This window comes from Oryx dammah, unplaced genomic scaffold (genome assembly GCF_014754425.2).
Source record: "Oryx dammah isolate SB20612 unplaced genomic scaffold, SCBI_Odam_1.1 HiC_scaffold_17, whole genome shotgun sequence".
NCBI classification, from domain to species: Eukaryota; Metazoa; Chordata; class Mammalia; order Artiodactyla; family Bovidae; genus Oryx; species Oryx dammah.
The window spans coordinates 48,955,542-48,976,087 of record NW_024070201.1 but is presented as its reverse complement, the minus strand read 5'-3'; the positions used below and the strand labels follow the sequence as shown (position 1 = coordinate 48,976,087).

General features: G+C 42.8%; 1 protein-coding gene across 6 annotated transcripts in view; it reads left to right on the top strand.

Annotated features, from left to right (window-relative positions):
* The window catches only part of STIM1 (stromal interaction molecule 1), a 201,827-nt gene that overhangs the window by 113,208 nt on the left and 68,073 nt on the right, over positions 1-20,546 (top strand). For all 6 annotated transcript variants that reach the window (XM_040258679.1, XM_040258680.1, XM_040258683.1 and 3 more), the window contains exon 2: positions 2,707-2,837. In XM_040258679.1, coding sequence (XP_040114613.1) covers positions 2,707-2,837 — 131 coding nt within the window. The remainder of the gene's footprint in view (positions 1-2,706; positions 2,838-20,546) is intronic.

Below are 20,546 nucleotides of genomic sequence, written 5' to 3'. Positions count from 1 at the left end.
ACTGTATAGCTCATAAATCCTGAATTGTATACTGTCTGGCCTTTTACCGAAGAAGCTGTTGACTCCTAGCATAACCTCAGTTCTTTCTATTATGGCACTTAGCACTTGGTATTTTAATTGCCTATTTCCCCCACTTTTTTTTCCAAATCTAATATATTACATTTTAAGGCATTTCATACCCACAGTATAGTGGAAAAGATAGGCATGAGCATATATAATTTAAATATGAGTCAATAAATGCTATAATAAAAGCATGTACAGCAACACTGTGAGGTTCACCCAAGCTGGTCCTGGTAGAGCCCTTCGCTTTTATAACTGAGCTCCTTGAGAGCAAAGATGAGGTCTGCTTCATCTCCTCATCCCCGGGCTGATTATAGACCCTGACATATAAACAGTACTCAATAAATGTTGTTTGAATGGACATATGCTGATTAAAAAAGCTCTTATAGGCAATTATATATGCCTTTGAGTAGTATAAATACAGAAATAAGGGAAGGAAAGTGTTATGTTGGTTATGCCAATCTCAGTGCTGTTTGCTTCATCTCCGAGCTAGTCATTACTTACTGCAGTTTGTTTGTGATAAGTAGTGGATAGGAGTCCATGAATGAAGCAATCATGTTAAGAGCTCTTGTTGGTGAGGAAATTAGAAACAGTGCCTTAAATTTGGGCTATTTTCTACTCTATTCCCTCAGTATCCACCACACCTTTACCCCACCTTCCATTTTCTGCTCCAGCTTGCCAGGACAGAGGTAGAGGAACATAGAGTCTATGGAGGTACTTATTTCTTTTGTATGCATACTGTTTATCTTATTTTTTCTTTTCTAAAGTCATTTTTTCAGTGTGGTTCTTACCAGCATTACCATCCATGGCTTCCAGAAGATACAACTAACTTAAAGCTATCTGGTTACCTTGGTGTAAAGGCAGGCAGGTGAAGTGCTGGCCTGGGAGTCAGCAGACCTGGGCTCTTGTTGTGCCTCTATAGTGGCTTTTGACTTGGGATACATCTGTTAACATCTGTGAACTTCAATATTCAACACATTTTTATTGAGTTACATCTGAGACTTAAAAAATTTAATATTTATACCCCTCCTCATTTTGAAAAGGATTTGAGTGACTAGCAAGTGATAGAGAGGTGACCTGTCCGATCTTGTCTGTGTTTCTGACCAGCAGATAAGTAAATGATTAGATGGGTGCGAGCATTTCAGGTCTCTGATTAGGGCTTTCTAGAAGGCTTCACAGCCACAGCTTCTTCACCTTGTCCTTGCTTCCTCTTCTGTGACTTCTTCTATTTGGGAAATCAGGATCTTTCTTCTATCTTCTTTGGGGATGATTTGAAGAGTATTTTGCCTAGAAAGTAGTTTTCAAGATCAAGGTCAAAAGAAAAGAGGAATTTTACACTCTAGGAATTGGAAGAAATGCCAAAAACTTTAGTTAAAATGTCTTTTTCAAATAGTGAACTTGAAGCCTGAAGAAGGGAAGTGATCTCCTTAGAGCCACATAGTAGAACTACAGCTAGATTCCAGGCTCTTTCTGCTAGGCATTTTCCAGGTTCATAAGAGGGTTCAGTTCAGTTCAGTTGAGTCACTCAGTCGTGTCCTACTCTGCGACCCCATGAATCACAGCACGCCAGGCCTCCCTGTCCATCACCAACTCCCGAGTTCACTCAGACTCACTTCCATCGAGTCAGTGATGCCATCCAGCCATCTCATCCTCTGTCATCCCCTTCTTCTCCTGCCCCCAATCCCTCCCAGCATCAGAGTCTTTTCCAATGAGTCAACTCTTCGCATGAGGTGGCCAAAGTACTGGAGTTTTGGCTTTAGCATCATTCCTTCCAAAGAAATCCCAGGGTTGATCTCCTTTGGAATGAACTGGTTGGATCTCCTTGTAGTCCAAGGGACTCTCAAGAGTCTTCTCCAACACCACAGTTCAAAAGCATCAATTCTTCAGCGCTCAACCTTCTTCACAGTCCAACTCTCACATCCATACATGACCACAGGAAAAACCATAGCTTTGACTAGATGGACCTTAGTCGGCAGAGTAATTAGGTGTCGTGAAATGGGCTGGGTGGTTTTTTTTGCTGTATAACTGTATGGTGGTGGGCAGAGGAAGCTTCACTCCACACCTCCCATGCAGTTGTGTCAGACATGCTCAGGACCTTAGATGTCTAATAGGTAGACAGCTGAAGGCTGTCTCGGAGAAGGCATAAGATGTGAAGGGTTTCCCTGGGTAGCCTGTGACTGGCATTATGTATATGGGCAGTGACAAAGTGAACGAAGAGGAAAACTATGTGGTACTCTGGCATTAGGACAAACAGGCTGTTTTCCTATTTCTAGAGAAATTGTATTAATTTACATTTGTTTGTTGTTTCTTTTGAATATGTATTTCTTTGATTACTAGTGAGACCTTTCCCTGTGTTCATTGACTATTTGTATTTTCTCTCACTTGTATTTTTTTGTTGTTGTTGAGTTATTTATTCATGTTCTTTGTGTAGATCCCAGTGTATTCCTAGTCCTATGCTTGACTTCCCTGCCAAGAAACTATTAGGATAATAAAGCATTGTTCCTAAACGGGCAAGACAGTTAATAAGAAACACTCTTCTTGCTGTTAAGTGGAGTCAGGTGTTAGAAGCTAGGGACAATGAGACAGGTGGGTAACAGAGCTGGGCGGCAGTCCCCTGTAACATTGTCTCTTGCCTTTCCTGTACAGAGTTTTGCCGGATCGACAAGCCTCTGTGCCACAGTGAGGATGAGAAGCTCAGCTTCGATGCAGTCCGCAGCATCCACAAGCTGATGGACGATGATGCCAATGGTGACGTGGATGTGGAAGAAAGTGATGAGGTGAGCTCCCTCACCCTGCGTGGCTCTCTCCTTTTCCTGTGCGAACAGTCCCTGAAGCTGTTTAGACAGGCTGTTCCCTGGGGAGAGGTGCTCTTGCTACTGGCTTGTTCTCTAGGGTCGCATCCCTACCAGGGCAAGTGATTCTCAGCAGAGCAGCCTCGAGGAGCTGGCCTGTCAGAGAGCAGGCCTGACCTCTCTGTCTGTGTCTGGACCGGCTCCCGTCTGCCTACCAGCTGGAAGCACAACACTGGCCGAGCTGTGCTGTTTGAGAGGGAGAGGGAGCCCTGAGGCTGGTCTGTACAGTTTGCCTGCATCCTTATTGTACTCCTGCTGGAGGTGGAGGGCACCCATCTGTCCTAACTCTGTGTTCAACCCTGTGCTGGCATGTGGAGGAGAAGGCAAGGCAGTCATATCTTGCCCTTTGGAAACTTATACTCTGTGAAGAAGAGACAGAGGTTCCTAGAAAGGTCGTTCTGAATTCCAGGCTGCAACTGCTAGAAGTCAGTTGAGTGGTCCGGACAGCAAGAGCGAGAGGAATCTCTGGATGGAAGAGCCCTGTTATTGTTTCACCTTTGGGCATTACTACAGCTCCAGTTCCACAGAGCCCAGAGTACAAAGTCATCATGTGTGAGAAGATTTAAAAATTTCAGTTGTTTTTGGGCTCAACTTGAGCTAGCACTTTGGTGAAGCTGCCAAATTATGCCAAATCTCTCATAGTGATATGGTGTATATCTTGAGGGAGCAGGTAATTCTGGTCTCTCCTTCCTGCTCGTTAGTCTACTTCTAAATTTTGAATTCAGTTTTGGATTTCACATTGTCAGAAACATCTTGAAGCAGTGAAATCCTGTACAAAGGAGTGACATGACTGATGAGGGGTGTGAAAACCATGAAATGGAGAGCATTCAGTACAATTCAGTGTCTATAAGTATCTCTTATATATGTGCCAGGCACTGTTCTAGATGTGGGGAATGTGACAGTAAATACATATAATTACATAGCGATACATCTGTCCTTGTATAATTTACAATCTAATGAAGAAACTTTAACTTGGAAAAGAAAAGGTTCAGATAATATAATTCCTATCTTCAAATAAAATAGAAGTAGAGGAATCAGGCTTAAAAGACGATAATGGTTAGCAATGAAATTCTTACTCTATGCCAGGCACAGTGTTAAGCTCTTTGCATAGTTACTCTTTTAACTTTGTTAACAGCCTTATGAAGTTGGTATTATCGTCAAGACTGGAATTTTGGAAAGGTTAAGCGTTTCATTCAAGGACACATGGAGTATGAGCACAGGTCTGATTTCAAAGCCTATGCTGTTAAATACTGCTGTCTTGTCTCTCTTATTCTAAGGGCAGAACCAGGACCACTGTGGGGAAAGTAAAATATGGACATATTCTTCTGGAGTAAAGAATTGCCTAACAGTGCTATCTCGTCATAGTAGAGGCTTCCTTGGTAGGTAGATCGTGAACTCGCTGTCACTGAAGATTGGCAAGTAGAACACAAACCTCCTCTGATTGGTCTACTGAGGGGGTCCTTGTATCAGGTTGAACTAGATAATGTCTAACGAGAGGAGAAAAATAGACTTCCTGGAGGAAACATAGAATTGGGATAGAGTGGAAAGGGATGGGGCAGCCTGAGCAGTAGGAAGGAGTGTGAGCAAAGATGTGGAGGCAGGAAGAAGCATGGTTGGTAGGTTTGGTTGGACAGTGCGACTGTGGTGGAAAGCCACAGGACAAAAACCTGAGAAGGAAAGGGGGCCCAGGCAACCAGGCTGAGATATGTATACGATCTGGCAGCTGTAGGTTTTTAAGGACAACAGCCATGATGAACGTATCTGAGCTTTTGGTCACATCTAGAAGTGTCACTGGCTTTCAAAGGACCCAAATTTTATTTGTCTATGCTGGGAATAGTGCCATGTTCCTGGTGGTGAGAGAGACCGAGAGGTTTCCTGACGTCTCTCCGAGGACCTGGCCACCCAACTGGGAGGTGCACGGCACTACAGTCAAGAAAGTGATGTATTCCAAGGTCCACAAATTCCTGGATATCTTTGTCATCTGCTCCTCTTTCTTTTTTCACTTTCTGCTGAATTACTTTGTCAATGAGAGGAGGAAGAAAATGTTCTTTTTAGAGGAATGTACCACAACAAAAAGCTCATCAGCACAAACTGTTCTAAAATAACACAAAAGCTGTCACCCTGCTCTTCCCTGTGCCAGTGGTGAGCTGTTCTTTTCCAGGGGAGCTTCTGCCTGCCTGGGCTTCTTCCCCTGCTCTCCCTGCAGTCCCAGGCCTCTGGTGGGCAGAGGGGCCTGCCAGTCTGGGTTTCTCATGATCAGTTACAAGCTACTTTCTTTTTGAAACAGTCATGGTAGCAAAGTCTCTGTGTTTAAGACAGTCTCAACATATATGGAGTTCAGGATCTAACTAGACCCATTGAGTGGACAGCTCAGAGCTTGGAACATTGGATTATGGACTCCGAGACAGCAGAGATGAAACCCTGGTTGTGCTGGTGATCAAGGACCTGAGATTTTTATGGCCCGTTTAACAGAACTGCTGATTACCCAAGGAGCCTAGTAGCAGTCTGCAAGGATACTATATTCGGGCCTCATATCAGTAAGTTTTTCAGATACCTGAACTGTAACCTGATTTCTAGATATTTTAAAATGTTAGCCATTCCTGAGGTCAGGTTTCCTTCTTACAGACTATTGTGAACAGTCTTAACTTTCTTTGGATCGTTTGGAGCAGGTCTGCACAGCCTCTTGCACTGTTACTAGTGCCCGCATTCCCGTATGCATCGTTGGGATTTCTTTTTATAGGTTCCTGTCTCTTCTTTGATTCATTCTCATTTCTAATTGTTCTATCTCTGCTATGAGCTATGAAATTAGGCTTATCGTACACTGAGATTCAGCCACCATTTTACAGAAAATATGTAGTCATTTGTGTGGAGGAAGCCAGTTTGGCTTCTCAAGTGCCGTCCTTGCTTGCTTTTATCCTAGGCAGCCAAGGGTTGAGGGCCCTTCAGATGAGCAAGGTGGCACTCTTGACACGGGTGTCCTCCATGTAAAGCTGAGAGGGAGTTCTCTGAGGCTGGCAGGGTGGGAATTCATGACCTGTGTTCTACTGAAACCTCTGCTGGAGACACTGCCTTTGGGCAAAGGATTTGCAGCCATGGTATGGCGTTTCAGCCTGTCCTGACAGTCTGAGGTGTGTAGACAAGAGCCTTCCTAAAAACACTGGCCTCTTGACTGGACCAGACAGTTTGAGGGCAGTTTTATTTTCTTCTGTAGGGCCTACATAGAAAATAAAGGACATTTGTTTAGCCATTAAACAATTCTTATTGTCATATGGATGATAAACAAGCATATGAAAAAATACTCAATATTGTTGGCCACTAAGGGAAGTACAAATTAAAACCACAATGAGATATCACTACACACCTCTTTGGATGGCTGAAATTAAAAACTGGTCAACACCAAGTACCATGTGATGAGGAAGAGTCACTTGAACTCTTACAGAGATTTTTATAAAGCTGAACAACATAATTTAATACATGGCTCAGCATTTCTACTTCTAGGTATTTACCCCATAGATAAATGGAAATTGATATTTGTACTAAAACCTGTACACAAATTTTTTAGCAGCTTTACTCATTATCACCAAAAATTGGACACAGATCAGATGTCCTTCAATATGTGAATGGAGAAAACAAACTTTGGAAAACTACTTAGCAATAGAAGAAGTGAACTGCTGATGCACATAGCATAGAGGAATCTCAAAGGCGTTATGCTGAGGGGAGGAAGCCATATCTCAAATAGTTACATACTATTAATATATGATAACATCTAATGACTTTCTGAGAAACTATGAGAATGGAGGCTAGATCAGTGGTTACCTGGGATAAGGGATATGGCATGGGTTTGATTATGAAGGGACAGCATGAGGGAATTTTTTTGGTAATAGAACTGTCCTGTGTCTGGGTTGTGGGGCAATTATAAGAATTTACATATGTACTAAAACTCATAAGAAAATATTCTGCCCCCTCCACTACAGTTAATCATATGTTAATTAAGAAAAGTGTTCCTGGCATAGCAATGACACACAATTCAAGCTCAGTGAATGCTAATTATTGCTGCTGTTCTGTTTTCTCTGTATTTCCAGGAAAGCTACCTATCTGACACTTGTATTTTAATGTTCATGTGTGGAATGACTGACTGATATCACTGTAGCAAGCATGCTGTTAGACTGAGATGGGAGTCTTACACAAGGGTGTGATCACACATTTTGGGGGATGAAGATGAATAGGTTAGTATGAGCCTGGGAAGCTGTAATGCCACAGGACTGGAAAAGGTCAGTTTTCATTCCAATCCCAAAGAAAGACAATGCCAAAGAATGTTCAAACTGCTGCACAATTTCAGTCATCTCACACATGAGCAAAGTAATGCTAAAAATTCTCCAAACTAGGCTTCAACAGTACATGAAACAAGAAATTTCAGATGTTCACACTGGATTTAGAAAAGGCAGAGGAACCAGAGAGCAAATTGCCAACATCTGTTGGATCATAGAAAAAGCAAGAGAATTCCAGAAACACATCTACTTCTGCTTCATTGACTACGCTAAAGCCTTTGACTGTGTGGATCACGACAAACTGGATGGGAATACCAGACCACCTTACCTGCCTCCTGAGAAACCTGTATGCAGTTCAAGAAGCAACAGTTAGAACCAGACATGGAACAACAGACTGGTTCCAAATTGGGAAAGGAGTACATCAAGGCTGTATACTGTCACCTTGCTTATTTAACTTATATGCAGAGTACATCATGTGAAATGCCAGGCTGGATGAAACACAAGCTGAAATCAAGATTGCCAGGAGAAATATCAATAACCTCAGATATGCTGATGACACCACCCTTATGGCAGAAAATGAAGAGGAACTAAAAAGTCTCTTGATGAAAGTGAAAGAGGAGAGTGAAAAAGCTGGTTTAAAACTCAGCATTCAAAAAAGTAAGATCATGGCATCTGGTCCCATCACTTCGGGGTAAATAGATGGGGAAACAATGGAAACAGTGAGAGACTTTATTTTCTTGGGCTCCAAAATCACTGCAGATGGTGACTGCAGCCATGCAATTCAGACTATTGCTCCTTAGAAGAAAAACTATGACCAATCTAGACAGCATATTAAAAAGCAGAGACATTGGTTTGCTGACAAAGGTCTGTATAGTCAAAGCTATGGTTTGTTCCAGTAGTCATGTATGGATGTGCGAGTTGGACCATAAAGAAAGCTGAGTGCTGAAGAATTGATGCTTTTGAACTGTGGTGTTGGAGAAGACTCTTGAGAGTCCCTTGGACTGCAGGGATATCAAGCCAGTCAATCCTAAAGGAAATCAGTCCTGAATATTCCTTGGGAGGACTGATAATGAAACTGAAGCTCCAATACTTTGGCCACCTGATTCGAAGAACTGACTCATTGGGAAAGACGCTGATGCAGGGAAAGATTGAAGGTGGGAGAAGGGGATGACAGAGGATGAGATGGTTGGATGGTATTGCTGACTCGATGGATATGAGTTTGAGTAAGCTCTGGGAGTTGGTGAAGGACAGGGAAGCCTGGCGTGCTGCAGTCCATGGGGTCTCAAAGAGTTCGACATGACTGAGTGACTGAACTGAACTGAACTGGGAAGTTGCAAAATATACTTAAGCTTCCTTTAGTTCCTGTTGTGTCTGCTGTAGAATACAGTATAGGGTTAAGAGCTTGTGCTGCAGAGTCACACAGACTTAGGTTTAAACCTGGCTCTCCCTTTACCAGCTGTGGAAACTTTGAGAAGTTACTTAATCTCTTTAAGCATCAGTTTCCTCATTAGAAGAGGAGTGATACAGCAGGATCCTCTACGATCCACCTCCCAGAATTCTGGAAATAAAAGCAAAAATAAACAAATGGGATCTAATTAAAATTAAAAGCTTCTGCACAACAAAGGAAAACATAAGCAAACTGAAAAGACAGCCTTCCGAATGGGAGAAAATAATAGCAAATGAAGCAACTGACAAACAACTAATCTCAAAAATATACAAGCAACTCCTGCAGCTCAATTCCAGAAAAATAAACGACCCAATCAAAAAATGGGCCAAAGAACTAAATAGACATTTCTCCAAAGAAGACATACGGATGGCTAACAAACACATGAAAAGATGCTCAACATCACTCATTATTAGAGAAATGCAAATCAAAACCACAATGAGGTACCACTTCACACCAGTCAGAATGTCTGCGATCCAAAAATCTGCAAGCAATAAATGCTGGAGAGGGTGTGGAGAGAAGGGAACCCTCCTACACTGTTGGTGGGAATGCAAACTAGTACAGCCACTCTGGAGAACAGTGTGGAGATTCCTTAAAAAATTGCAAATAGAAATGCCTTATGACCCAGCAATCCCACTGTTGGGCATACACACAGAGGAAACCAGAATTGAAAGAAACACATGTACCCCAATGTTCATTGCAGCACTGTTTATAATAGCCAGGACATGGAAACAACCTAGATGTCCATCAGTAGATGAATGGATAAGAAAGCTGTGGTACATATACACAATGGAGTATTACTCAGCCATTAAAAAGAATACATTTGAATCAGTTCTGATGAGATGGATGAAACTGGAGCCAATTATACAGAGTGAAGTGAGCCAGAAAGAAAAACACCAATACAGTATACTAACACATATATATGGAATTTAGGAAGATGGCAATGATGACCCTGTATGCAGGACAGCAAAAAAGACACAGATTGTGTATAGCGGACTTTTGGACTCAGAGGGAGAGGGAGAGGGTGTGAGGATTTGAGAGAATGGCATTGAAACATGTATAATAACATGTAAGAATCGAAATGCCAGTCTATGTCTGATGCAGGATATGACACGCTTGGGGCTGACGCGCGGGGATGACCCAGAGAGATGTTGTGGGGAGGGGGGTGGGAGGGGGGTTCATGTTTGGGAACGCATGTACACCTGTGGTGGATTCATGTCAATCTATGCCAAAACCAATACAGAATTGTAAAGTAAAAATTAAAAATAAATAAATAAAAAAAAAAAAAAAAAAAGAAACTTCTAGAGATTTACAGAAAAAAAAAAACAAAAAAAAAACAAAAAGAAGAGGAGTGATAATGTTAGGCACCTCATGAAGCTACTGCGAAGATTAAATGAAATAATGTACATAGGGACTTCCCTGGTGATCCAGTGGCTAAGACTGCACGCTCCCAATGCAGAGGGCCCAGGTTTGATCGCTGGTCAGGGAACTAGGTCCCACATGCTGCAACTAAGGGTCCCACATGATGCACCCAAAGATCCCTCATGCTGCAAGAAAGATCAAAGAGCCTGTGTGTCGCAACTAAGACCCGGCACAGCCAAATAAATAAAGATTAAAAAAGAAATAGTGTGTGTAAAACACTTAGTGCAATGCCTGGCATGTAGAAGAGTCTCCATGAGTGTTTGTTGTTATCTTCAGAAAGAGCATGCATTTTGATTTAGATAGGCCTGTGTTCAAAATTTGGTTTCGCCTCTTACTGGCTATGTGACAAATAGGCAAATCACTTCACCTCTTTGAGCCTCAGTTACTCCGCTATTATTATTTGAGGAGGGCAACTCTCTTCATGGTTGTTGTAAGATGTTAATGTATGCAAAGCACCAAGCACAAAGGCTGGCATATGATAGGTTCCAAATTCATGTTTTATCCCTCCCTCAGCATGATGATATAGATAGTGAGGGCTAGCCTGTATCACAAGAATTCCAAATCAGTTCCCTCATCATCCCAGGGCACCAGTGCATTCAACTCTGGGAGCCACCCTCAGCAGCTTGGCCGACATGCCGAGAGCCAGGCCGCCGCAGGAGGTAGTTCATCCAAGTGGCTGATGTTAAGGGAAGTGGGGAGTGATAGAGCAGGGACACATGTTTCTAGGGGCACAGCTTCTCTGTCAGGTCACTCAGCCTCCTGCCTATGCCTTTATTTTTTGAAAAGGTCTAAGTGAGAACTTATAATTTCCTCCTACCTGTTTGGAAGGTTAGAGGATTTTGAACAGGCTATGTTGTGGTAGGGTCATCAGATTTCCTTGACTTCAGCAGGATGAAAGTTGACTTCCATCAAGAGGCATGCTAGGTCCTCGGAGGCTGTGAGAGTTGGGGAAGAATGGACTCTGGCCCCAGGTGGAACCAGGCCCAGGCAAACTAAACCCTAAAGAGGGCAGCTGGCAGTTCCACTTGCAGATAGCCAGAGGATCAGTAGGAATGAACTGGAGGGGCAGTAGTCCATAGGAACCTGTGTGCTTCTCGCACAGAGCCAGTGCTGTGGCCAGCATGCGCTAATTTGGATGAAGATAAATAGCTGCATTATGCTCATAAGTTATCATCATGACTAATAATAATTGTTATTCCCTCTTCAGGCTTGGGACCTCATTTCTTTGTATCTGGGTAGCTGTGGACTCTTCTCAGTATTCCCTTGCCTCTAGTTTCTCCTCCACCAGCATATGTCCACGCTGTCAGTGATCTTCCAAAGTTACATTTGAGTTTCCTTTCATTTTTCCATCCAACTTCCTGTGCCTGGCACTCCATCCCTTCAAATTTGGCCTTAGCCTTTTTTTTTTCCTTTGGCTGTACTGCCAACTTGCAGGATCTTAGTTCCCTGACCAGTGATCGAAGCCAGGCCATGGCAATGAAAGCACCGAGTCCTAACCACTGGACCGCCAGGGAATTTCCCAGCCTTAGACACACCTCCTACCACTCTGATCTGACACTTGTCTTTCTTGGGTCATAGTCATTCCATGTTTATTCCAGGTGCCTTTCTTTGCTCAGATAGTTCTCCTTTCTGGGAATTAAGCTCTCATATCCCTTCCTGGTTCTGTCTGTATCAGTCTTAGATGTCCTCTGAAATACCCCTGGCTCACTTTTCATGAACCTTCCCTGACTTTCTCACCCCTCTGATCTCTCTCATCTCAGTATTAACTCGTGCAGTGCAGTCTCCATCGCTCATTTAGCACTTTATTAGAATGACTTGCTTTGTAGCCTGATGATTTTGATTGTATTATTGCCTAAAAGTTTGCCTTTTTGCACTACTGCTGGAATTTCTAGAGCACAGCTCTGAACCTCAGTCTACCTTGTGAAGGGAGTATGGTGGAAAAGGAGCACTCATAGAATGTACCAAGTCCTCTGCCGGCTGAGTCCATATACAGTTTCATTTACTTCTCAGCCACTCCAAGAGCTAGGTTCTATTAACTCTGTATAGAGATGATGGCATGATAAGAGAGTGGCCTACCTTCACTCACTAAACTAAATTCTGACCTGCCTGTCAGTGCTCCTGCAGTCTGACTTTAGCTCACCTGACTAGTCCTTGTTACGCTGCTCTCTCTTACTCTATGCTGCGGCCGTCTCAAACATGCTCCTAGTATCGCTATGCCTTTGCTCCAGATAAATCCTCATCTGGGTATCACTCTGTCGCCCAGTTTTGCCTGTGAGAATTCCACTTGTCCACCAAGGCCTAGATCAGGATTTTTCAGCTGCAAGCATCATTGACATTTTGGGCCAGATTGTAGGATATTTAGCACCATCCCTACACACTGGCCGCTAATAGCAGCCACCGTGTTCCCAACCCCACCAAATTGTGATAACCCAAAACTTTTTTTATCACCAATTGTCAATTGGCTTCTCATGTGGTGCAGTGGTAAAGAATCTGCCTGCCAGTGCAGGAGACGAGAGAGATGAGGGTTCAATCTCTGGGTTGGAAAGATCCCCTGGAGGAGGAAATGGCAACCTGCTCCAGTATTCTTGCCTGGAAATTTTCCGTGGGCAGAGAAGCCTGGTGGGCTGCAGTCTATGCGGACACCACTGAGCAACTGAGCACATGTCAGTTGCTCTGGGAGATAGAATTTCTCCCATTTGAGAACTACCGGCCCTAGATTAAATGTTCCCTCCAAGAAATCCTATCTGTTCCCCTACATTGGGAAGTAATCCTTCCTCTCCCATGCTCCAGAGTACTGGGTGTGAAGCCCTTATCCGCATATTGCTCTGCTCCATATTGTAATTAGTTGGGTTCATCTGTCTGTCTTCCAGATTGTGAGTGCCTCCAATAACAGGAACCAGGTCTCATCCATCACTGCTTCTCCCATAGTGCTTGTCACAGGGCCTTACACACAAAGGTGATGAGTTATGTGTTTTTTAATTTGAAAGCGAAGATCCTATCTTATTGCTGTGTGCTCCTTAAATTGTTTCTCTGGGGCAGAGTGAGAGTATAGAGTTAGCTGGTCAATGATATGGGGGACAGGGTGCTTCTGACTTGTGAGTTCCTGGCCGGGATAGCAGCTAAGTCAATGGTGGGCTGTATCTAGGAGTTGCTAGGGTCTGGGCTCCAGACGTGTTTGTGACCCCTTCCTTGCCCCTCTGCCCTGTTCTGTGAATCACATACAGAATCTGAATGGAGGTAAAATCACTATAGTCAAAACATTAGGAAAGACTTCGAGAAAGACATACAAGAGGGGTATTGTTTAAGAAAGGAAGATACTGAGACTGCTAAAGGCATTGGAGCAAGAAAAATGGGGGTTTCAGGTATACTTTCACCAATTAATAGTTGTTTGGCCTTGGAAAGTTCTCTGTAAGCTTACGTTTCCTAGCTGTCAGATAGGGATAGTAATCCTTACCTAGAAAGATTATGGCAAAGATGAAATGACCTCATGTTTAGGGAGTGCCCAGCCTGTGCCTTAGTTGCCAGCAGTTGTGTTACTACTTCTTTTTCAACTCCTACACGCCTGTGATGTGTTTGGATGGTGCTGGGTACTTTGCTCACATCATCTTTACAAGAAACCTCTACTGTGGGGTAGATAGTAATTTTTCCATACAGCTCGTAAGGAAACTGAGACTGAAGTAGCTCATAGGTATCCATTTTTGGGGGGTTATTGAAACTCAGATCTGCCTCAGGCTGATGAGAGTATTTCAGACTTGTGATTGGTACACCTCTGTGATTTTGCTAAAAACCCTTGAGTTGTATACTAAGTTGACAGTGAATTATAACTCGGTGAAGATGTTAAAAAAAATGAAAGTGTCACTACATTGGTTGAAGTAGTGGTCACCTCCTACTTGCCTTTCTGTAGCCCAACCCATAAGAATCCCCAGGGCTCTATAAAAAAAACACATTGAAAACCCTGTTGACTTCTATCTTTATTTCTCCCACTCCTTACTTTGACAGATATGCAGAGGTGCTTCCAAGTCCGAATTACCATGGTTTCTGGAAGCAGAGATCCCTGGTTTGCTAGCCGACAGCTAAGTTGCCTCTCTTTCTAGGCAGGTCTAGATGGCTTTGAGGACACCAGACTGAAGAGCCTTTGGGAGAATTCCTTTCCTTCTTCCTCCTGCCTCCGTCCCTTCATTTCTCTTTTTTGGTAGTTGTTCTAGGGAAGCTAAGGGAGAACCCTGGTAATAATTCCCTCTCACCCACAGACCAGGGACCTGAATCAAATTCTAGCCCCTTATCATATGGAACTCCATAAGGGGAGATGTCAAAGGCAGCTGGCTGATTATCCCCAGTTTTATTTTTCCTGAGTTTGCCTTGTGTTCAGGGCCTTCCTCTAATTTCTACTGCTGCTACCATGCTGCCTCTCAGAAGCAGAGTTCTCCCCTGGACCCAGTCCTGAACATGGATTTCCTTGTTTCCTCTTGGGACAATTTTGACAGCCTGAAGATTGTTTGTTTGTTTGTTTGTTTTTACATTTACTACATGTAAAGTAGGGCAGAAGAAAATAACCACACACAATTATTTAAATAACTTCAGCATAAGTTTTGATGTATACCTTTCTGTTGCTGCAGTTCTTCTTTGAACTAAAGGACTGTTACAGTATGGAGGCACCCTGTGGGTGTTTTGCCTTCTAGCTCCCCGCCTATCTCCTGGTGCAGTCACCATCTTATCTCCTGCCTTGTGGAACATGCTGACCCCTGCCCTTAATTCGGACAGAGCACAAACTGAAGTCTGCCCTTTTGACAGAACAGAGATGATGAATAAGTGAATGGTATCATTCATCAGATGAAACCTGCTCTTTTGGCTAGGGAAAGGACCTATCCTTGTTTTCCTTGTAAATACCTACTTAATGGATGGCTGTAGCGTTCACTTACCAGGGCTAGCTCACAGTCAGCTTCCAGGCTGCAGCCCCACTGAGTCCAAATTCTGTGGCCTTACTCTAACTTTGATGAGGGCTTCTTGGTGTTTTTGTGGGTTTCTGAGAGTATTTGGAAAATTGACTTTTAAAAAGGCTAAACATGAACTTTTGGAGTCTGACCTGAGTTCACATGCAAGCTTGCCAGTGTACTAGCTGTATGACCAAGTAATTTGGAGGCTCACTTGCCTCATCTGTAGAATAGAATAGAGATAAAAATAAAATACCCTTTGCCATTCTTAAGCCCTTAGGCTAATGAGAGAGGCAGATATGTAAACTGGCAATGACAACATCACATCTTCAGGGCTGTAATGGTGGCATGCACAGGAGACTGTGGGAATTTCAAGAGGAATAGGGGTGAGGTAATCTAACATGTGCTGGTGTAGCAGAAGACACATTGTCAGCCAGCACTCAGGGAAGGGTAGCTGTTGCTAGACAAGCTGAGCTACACATCCGAGGGAGTAGGCATCGTTTGCAATCTGTCCCAGCGCCTTAGCCAGATACAGGGTGAAGCAGCAGCTCCCCCAGATGGCTTCGCTCATGTTTCCAGGAAAACCCAGACGGTGGTTTGCTTTGATAGATAGGGAAATTCTTTCTCACCAAGCAGACTGTTGTTTTCCTTCCTTCCCTCTTTGTTGGTGAGTCTGCTTTGTCTGTTCTGGATGGCAGTCCTATTAATGGCAGGGGTTAGTTGTAAGGCTTCTCTATGTGTGTCTGTATATGTGTAAATGTCTGTCTGTGCCATTGTGTGTGTGTGTGTATACATCATTTTGTGCCTTTCTGTATTTGTATGTGTCTTTTTGTATTTAGGTGTGTCTGTGTGCATATGAAGGCTTCCCTGGTGGTGTGCATAAGAAGTGGAGGAGGGGAGGAACACAGCCAAGGAAGGAGCTGAAAGAAGACACATAAACCAGGTCAAAGATGAAGCAAAAGATTAGGAGAGAAAGGTGAGGGTGCAGTACAGTGTGCAGGACTTGGGGGTAAACAGGGACCCGAAGATGCTGCCAGTCCAGGCAGGATCTGGGCCCTGTAATGTGGCAGTAGAATGCAAGGGTAGTCTACGGCCAAAAACGGTCAAGCTGGAGGAGAGAGAAAAGTTCTGTTTCAGGTATTAAGTAAGCTTCTGGATCTTCCTGTCTGTGGAGGAATTGGCCACTGGCTTCCAAGGCCCTGCTTGTCTTCATACCTGATTGGTGTTTGTGTTGATGCCAGCCTCTCTGTGCATGTCTGTATCTACGTGTGCATCACATTCAGGGTACCTAAGTGCATTAGAAACAACTGGTTTCCAGTGTAGTGTCTCATTCACTTGAGGACCCAGGATCGCCACCACCCCCTTTATTTGTTCTTGTGTTCCCCACCCTTTTTTTTCTGTCTTCCTTCCCTAGGTATATTTACTGTCTGCTCTGTGCTAGATGCTGAGTATGCAAAGACTAATGAGGAAGACAGCTTTTCTACCTGAAGAGAGCTCACATATTAGTGAGGCAGAAAGACTGTGTGTTCAATCCTAGTAGGTACTGTGGTGAGAGATGAGCACTGCATGATCTGTAAACACAGAATAGGGAATTTAACCTATGCTAGGATGCCAGGAAAGATGACTCAGAAGAGATGATGCCTGAGATGAACAGGAGTTAACCTGGGGATGAGAAGAGTATATAGCAAGTGAAGGAATGAGTATGATGTTCTTAGGGATCTGTGACTCAGTGGTTCTTTTACTGTGAGCATAGAAAGTAATGGTGGAGCAGGGAGGGAGAGGCTGAAAATGTGGTTGGAGACGCAGGCATGAGCCAGCCAGATTCTAGCCATACTGAGAAACTTGGATTTCATCCCAAAGATGATGAGCTTGAAGGATTTTAAACAGAGATGGCTCTAATTCTGACTGAAGGTATGTCAGGAGCAGGCCTTGCTGAGCAGGTAAAACTGGAACTTGGTCTTTTAAAGGAGAGCAGAGTTTACCAATGAAGAAAGAAGGAGGAGCATTCCAGGAAAGAAGAACTTTGTGAGTTAAGGCAGGAGGCAAAAAAAAAGGGACACTTCCTTCAAGAGGACGGTGTCTAGGGAATAGTCTCTTCATCTACAAGATAGTGATACTAGTAATATCAATACATCCTTTTGATTGCTGGCATAAGGCTCAAATAAGATGATGTAAAGAAGCACCTGTAAACCATAGTGCAGTGTGGACATTTCGATAGTGGTAGTTATTACCCAGCTTGTCCTCTTCCGCCTCAGTGCCCAGCAGCATCAGGCCCTGGCAGGTGTAGGTCAGGTAGGCATGCACCTCAGCAACATGGCATGACTGGTGAGAACTAGGCCCTGTGTCACCTACCAGTCCTGCATCTCGAGGAGGAAGGGCTGAGGTTAGAAGCTGCGGAACTCAGAGGCTGAGTGCTGGTTCTCTCAGGATACATCGTTTCTCACAGTGTGAGCCAAGCGACCCAGCGTCAGAATAGTCAGACATTCATGAAGCACCTTCTGCACGCGGGAGGTGTGAGGGACGGTGCCTTCCGCGAGCTCACTGTCTCCCGTTGTAACTGGCTTAAGGTGATGTGGTGAGTAAGTGGTTCTGATGGGATTCGAGTCTGTATCTGTGAGATTTTTTCTCCCATATGTCCCTTCACAAGCCTTCTGATATCTCTGGGTGGTGAGCAAGCTCCCTGGTTAGTTCAGTGGAAAACTGTGAGGTCTCAGGCAGTGTGGGGTTAAGAGGATTGGAGAGGTGTTTCTCTGGGATTGAACCATAGCCCTTTCCTCCACACAGGACAGTAGTTCTTGCCTTCAAAGACTGACTTTCCGCCATATATCTGACTCATCCAGGTGCTTTTCAGCATGATTAATTCTTGTGTCCTCAGATCCCAGCACAGGACAGGACACGTGGTCACTGCTCAGTAAATGCTGGTTGGGCAAATGAATGAGCAAATGCCTCTTAATAGAGGCTTCCTGTCTTCACTCCTCCCTTCAGCCTTCTCTTGTGGTACCATCATGCTCTAATATGAGATTTTGTTCTTAAGGATTTCTTTTTTCAATATTGTTAGAATTAAGAGCCAGAGCGTTCTTAAAAAGGGGACATGAATTTGCCTTACTCTTTTATATTCTCTGTTCCCAAGCCTTTTCCTCTACCTACTCACTGCCCAACAGTGACTGGCCATTATAAGGAACACGTGAGCCCTAAACTCTTACCAAGTTGGTATAAGTTGGTGTTCTATTTTGGAAATGGGGTCCGGGAGGTTTTCCTGCTGTTGAGTGCTTTGGCTGGGTTTGTATTTCCCAGGGTCTTGGAAAGCCACGCATAGGGGTGGTAGTGTTTTGGGGAGAAAACTGAAAAGGAAATAAAAATTGACTCTTGTTCATGGAGATTGTTAAGGGAGAGAAATTTCCTTAGTACTCGAAGCCATAATGGAGGGAGAACTAGGTGCATTCAGTCCAGGGGCATCTCTATGACCCCCTTCCTGGTTTTTATAACATTTGCAAACTAAGAATAACTTCTACATTTTTTGAATAGTTGGGGGAAAACACCCATGGAAGAATTTTACGACATGTGAAATTTATATGAAATTCAGATTTCAGTGTCCATAAGTAAAGATTCATTGGCACAGAACCACTCTTACTCATTTACATCTTGTCCCTGGCTACTTTCACAGAAGAGAAGAGTTGAGTAGTTGTAACTGAGACTGTATGACTCACCAAGTCTAAAATATTTACTGTCTGATCCTTTACAAAAAAGTTTACCTGGCCCCTGGTTGAACCTACCATTAAAAAAAAATCAGCTTTATTGGGCTATAATTCACATACTGTACTCATTTAAAATATATAATTTAATGGTTATTTATGGACTTCCCTGGTGGCTCAGATGTTAAAGCATCTGCCTACAATGTGGGAGACCCGGGTTCAATCCCTTGGTTGGGAAGATCCTCTGGAGAAGGAATGGCAACCCACTCCAGTACTCTTGCCTGGAAAATCCCATGGACAGAGGAGCGTTGTAGGCTACAGTCCATGGAGTTGCAAAGAGTCGGAATATATTCACAGATATATGCAACTATCACCAGAGTCCATTTTTGAACATTTTTGTCACCTCAGAGAGAAAACCAGTACACTTTGGCTATTGTCCTCCTGTCTCTTAGTCCCCTAATCTTAATGTATTTTCTGTCTCTGAAGAGTTGCTTATTCTAGACATTTCATATTTGAGTCATGTAATATGTGGTTCTTTGTGACTGGCTTATTTCACTTAATATAATGTTTTCCAGGTTCATCCATGTTGTAGCATATATCAGAACTTCATTCCTTTTTATGGCTAAGTAGTATTCTATTGTATGGACATGCTACATTTTGCTATTCACTCATCAGTTGATGGACATTTGAGTTGTTTCTACCTTTTGGCTGTTATGAATAATTCTGCCATGGTACAGTTTTTTGTGGACAGATTTTTACTTTTATTTTTTTATTTAAAATTTTAAAAAGTTTTGTATTATTGTTATTTTGGCCATGCCTTACAACTTCTGGGATCTTAGTTCCCCACACAGAGATAGAACCCAGGCCGTGACAGTGAAAGCACATAGTCCTTACCACTAGACTAGCAGAGGATTCCCAGTGGACAGATGTTTTTATTTCTCTTGAACGTATCCTTAGGAGTGGAGTTGCTGGGTCTAGGTCATATAGTAATTCTATGTTTACCCTTTGAGGAACTACCAGACTTTTTCCAAAATGTCACTGAATATTGTTACATTCATGTCAGCAGTGCATGAGGGTTCCAATTTCTCCATATCCTCACTAACACTTGTTTTTATCTGATTTTTAAAATTGTAGCTATCCTAGTGGATGTGAAATAATATCTCATTATGGTTTTGATTTGCATTCCTTTGGTGATTAATTTTGCCAAACATTTTTTCATACGCTTATTGATCATTTGTATATCTTCTTTTGAGAAATTAAAGAAAAAATTATTTCATATTGGGCATAGTTGATTAAAAATTTTGTGTTTCAGGTATACAGCAAACTGAGTTAAACATATAATGTGTCTATTGTTTCTCAAATTCTTTTCTTATTTAGGTTATTTCATAATATTGAGCAGAGTTTCTTATGCTATACTATAGATCCTTGTTGGTTATCTATTTTAAATATGGCAGTGTGCATGCCAATCCCAAACTCCCAATCTATCCCCCACCAAGCCTTCTCACCTGGTAACTGTAAGTTCATTCACTAAGTCTGTGAGTCTGTTTCTGTTTTGTTAATAACTTCATTTGTATAATTTTGTTTAGATTGTGCATGTAAATGATATTATATTATATTTGTCTTTCTCTGTATGACTTACTTCACTCAGTATTGAATGTGATAATCTTCAGGTCCATCCATGTTTTATTCATATCCTTTTCCCAGTTTTTAATTGGGCTATTTGTCTTTTTATTATTGAGCTGTAAAAATTCTTTTTACATTCTAGATACAAGTCCCTTATCCCTTATGAGGTACATCATCTGCAAATATTTACCCCCTTCTAAGGTTAACTGTTCACTTTCATGATAGTGTCTTTTGAGGCACAAAAATTTTAAACT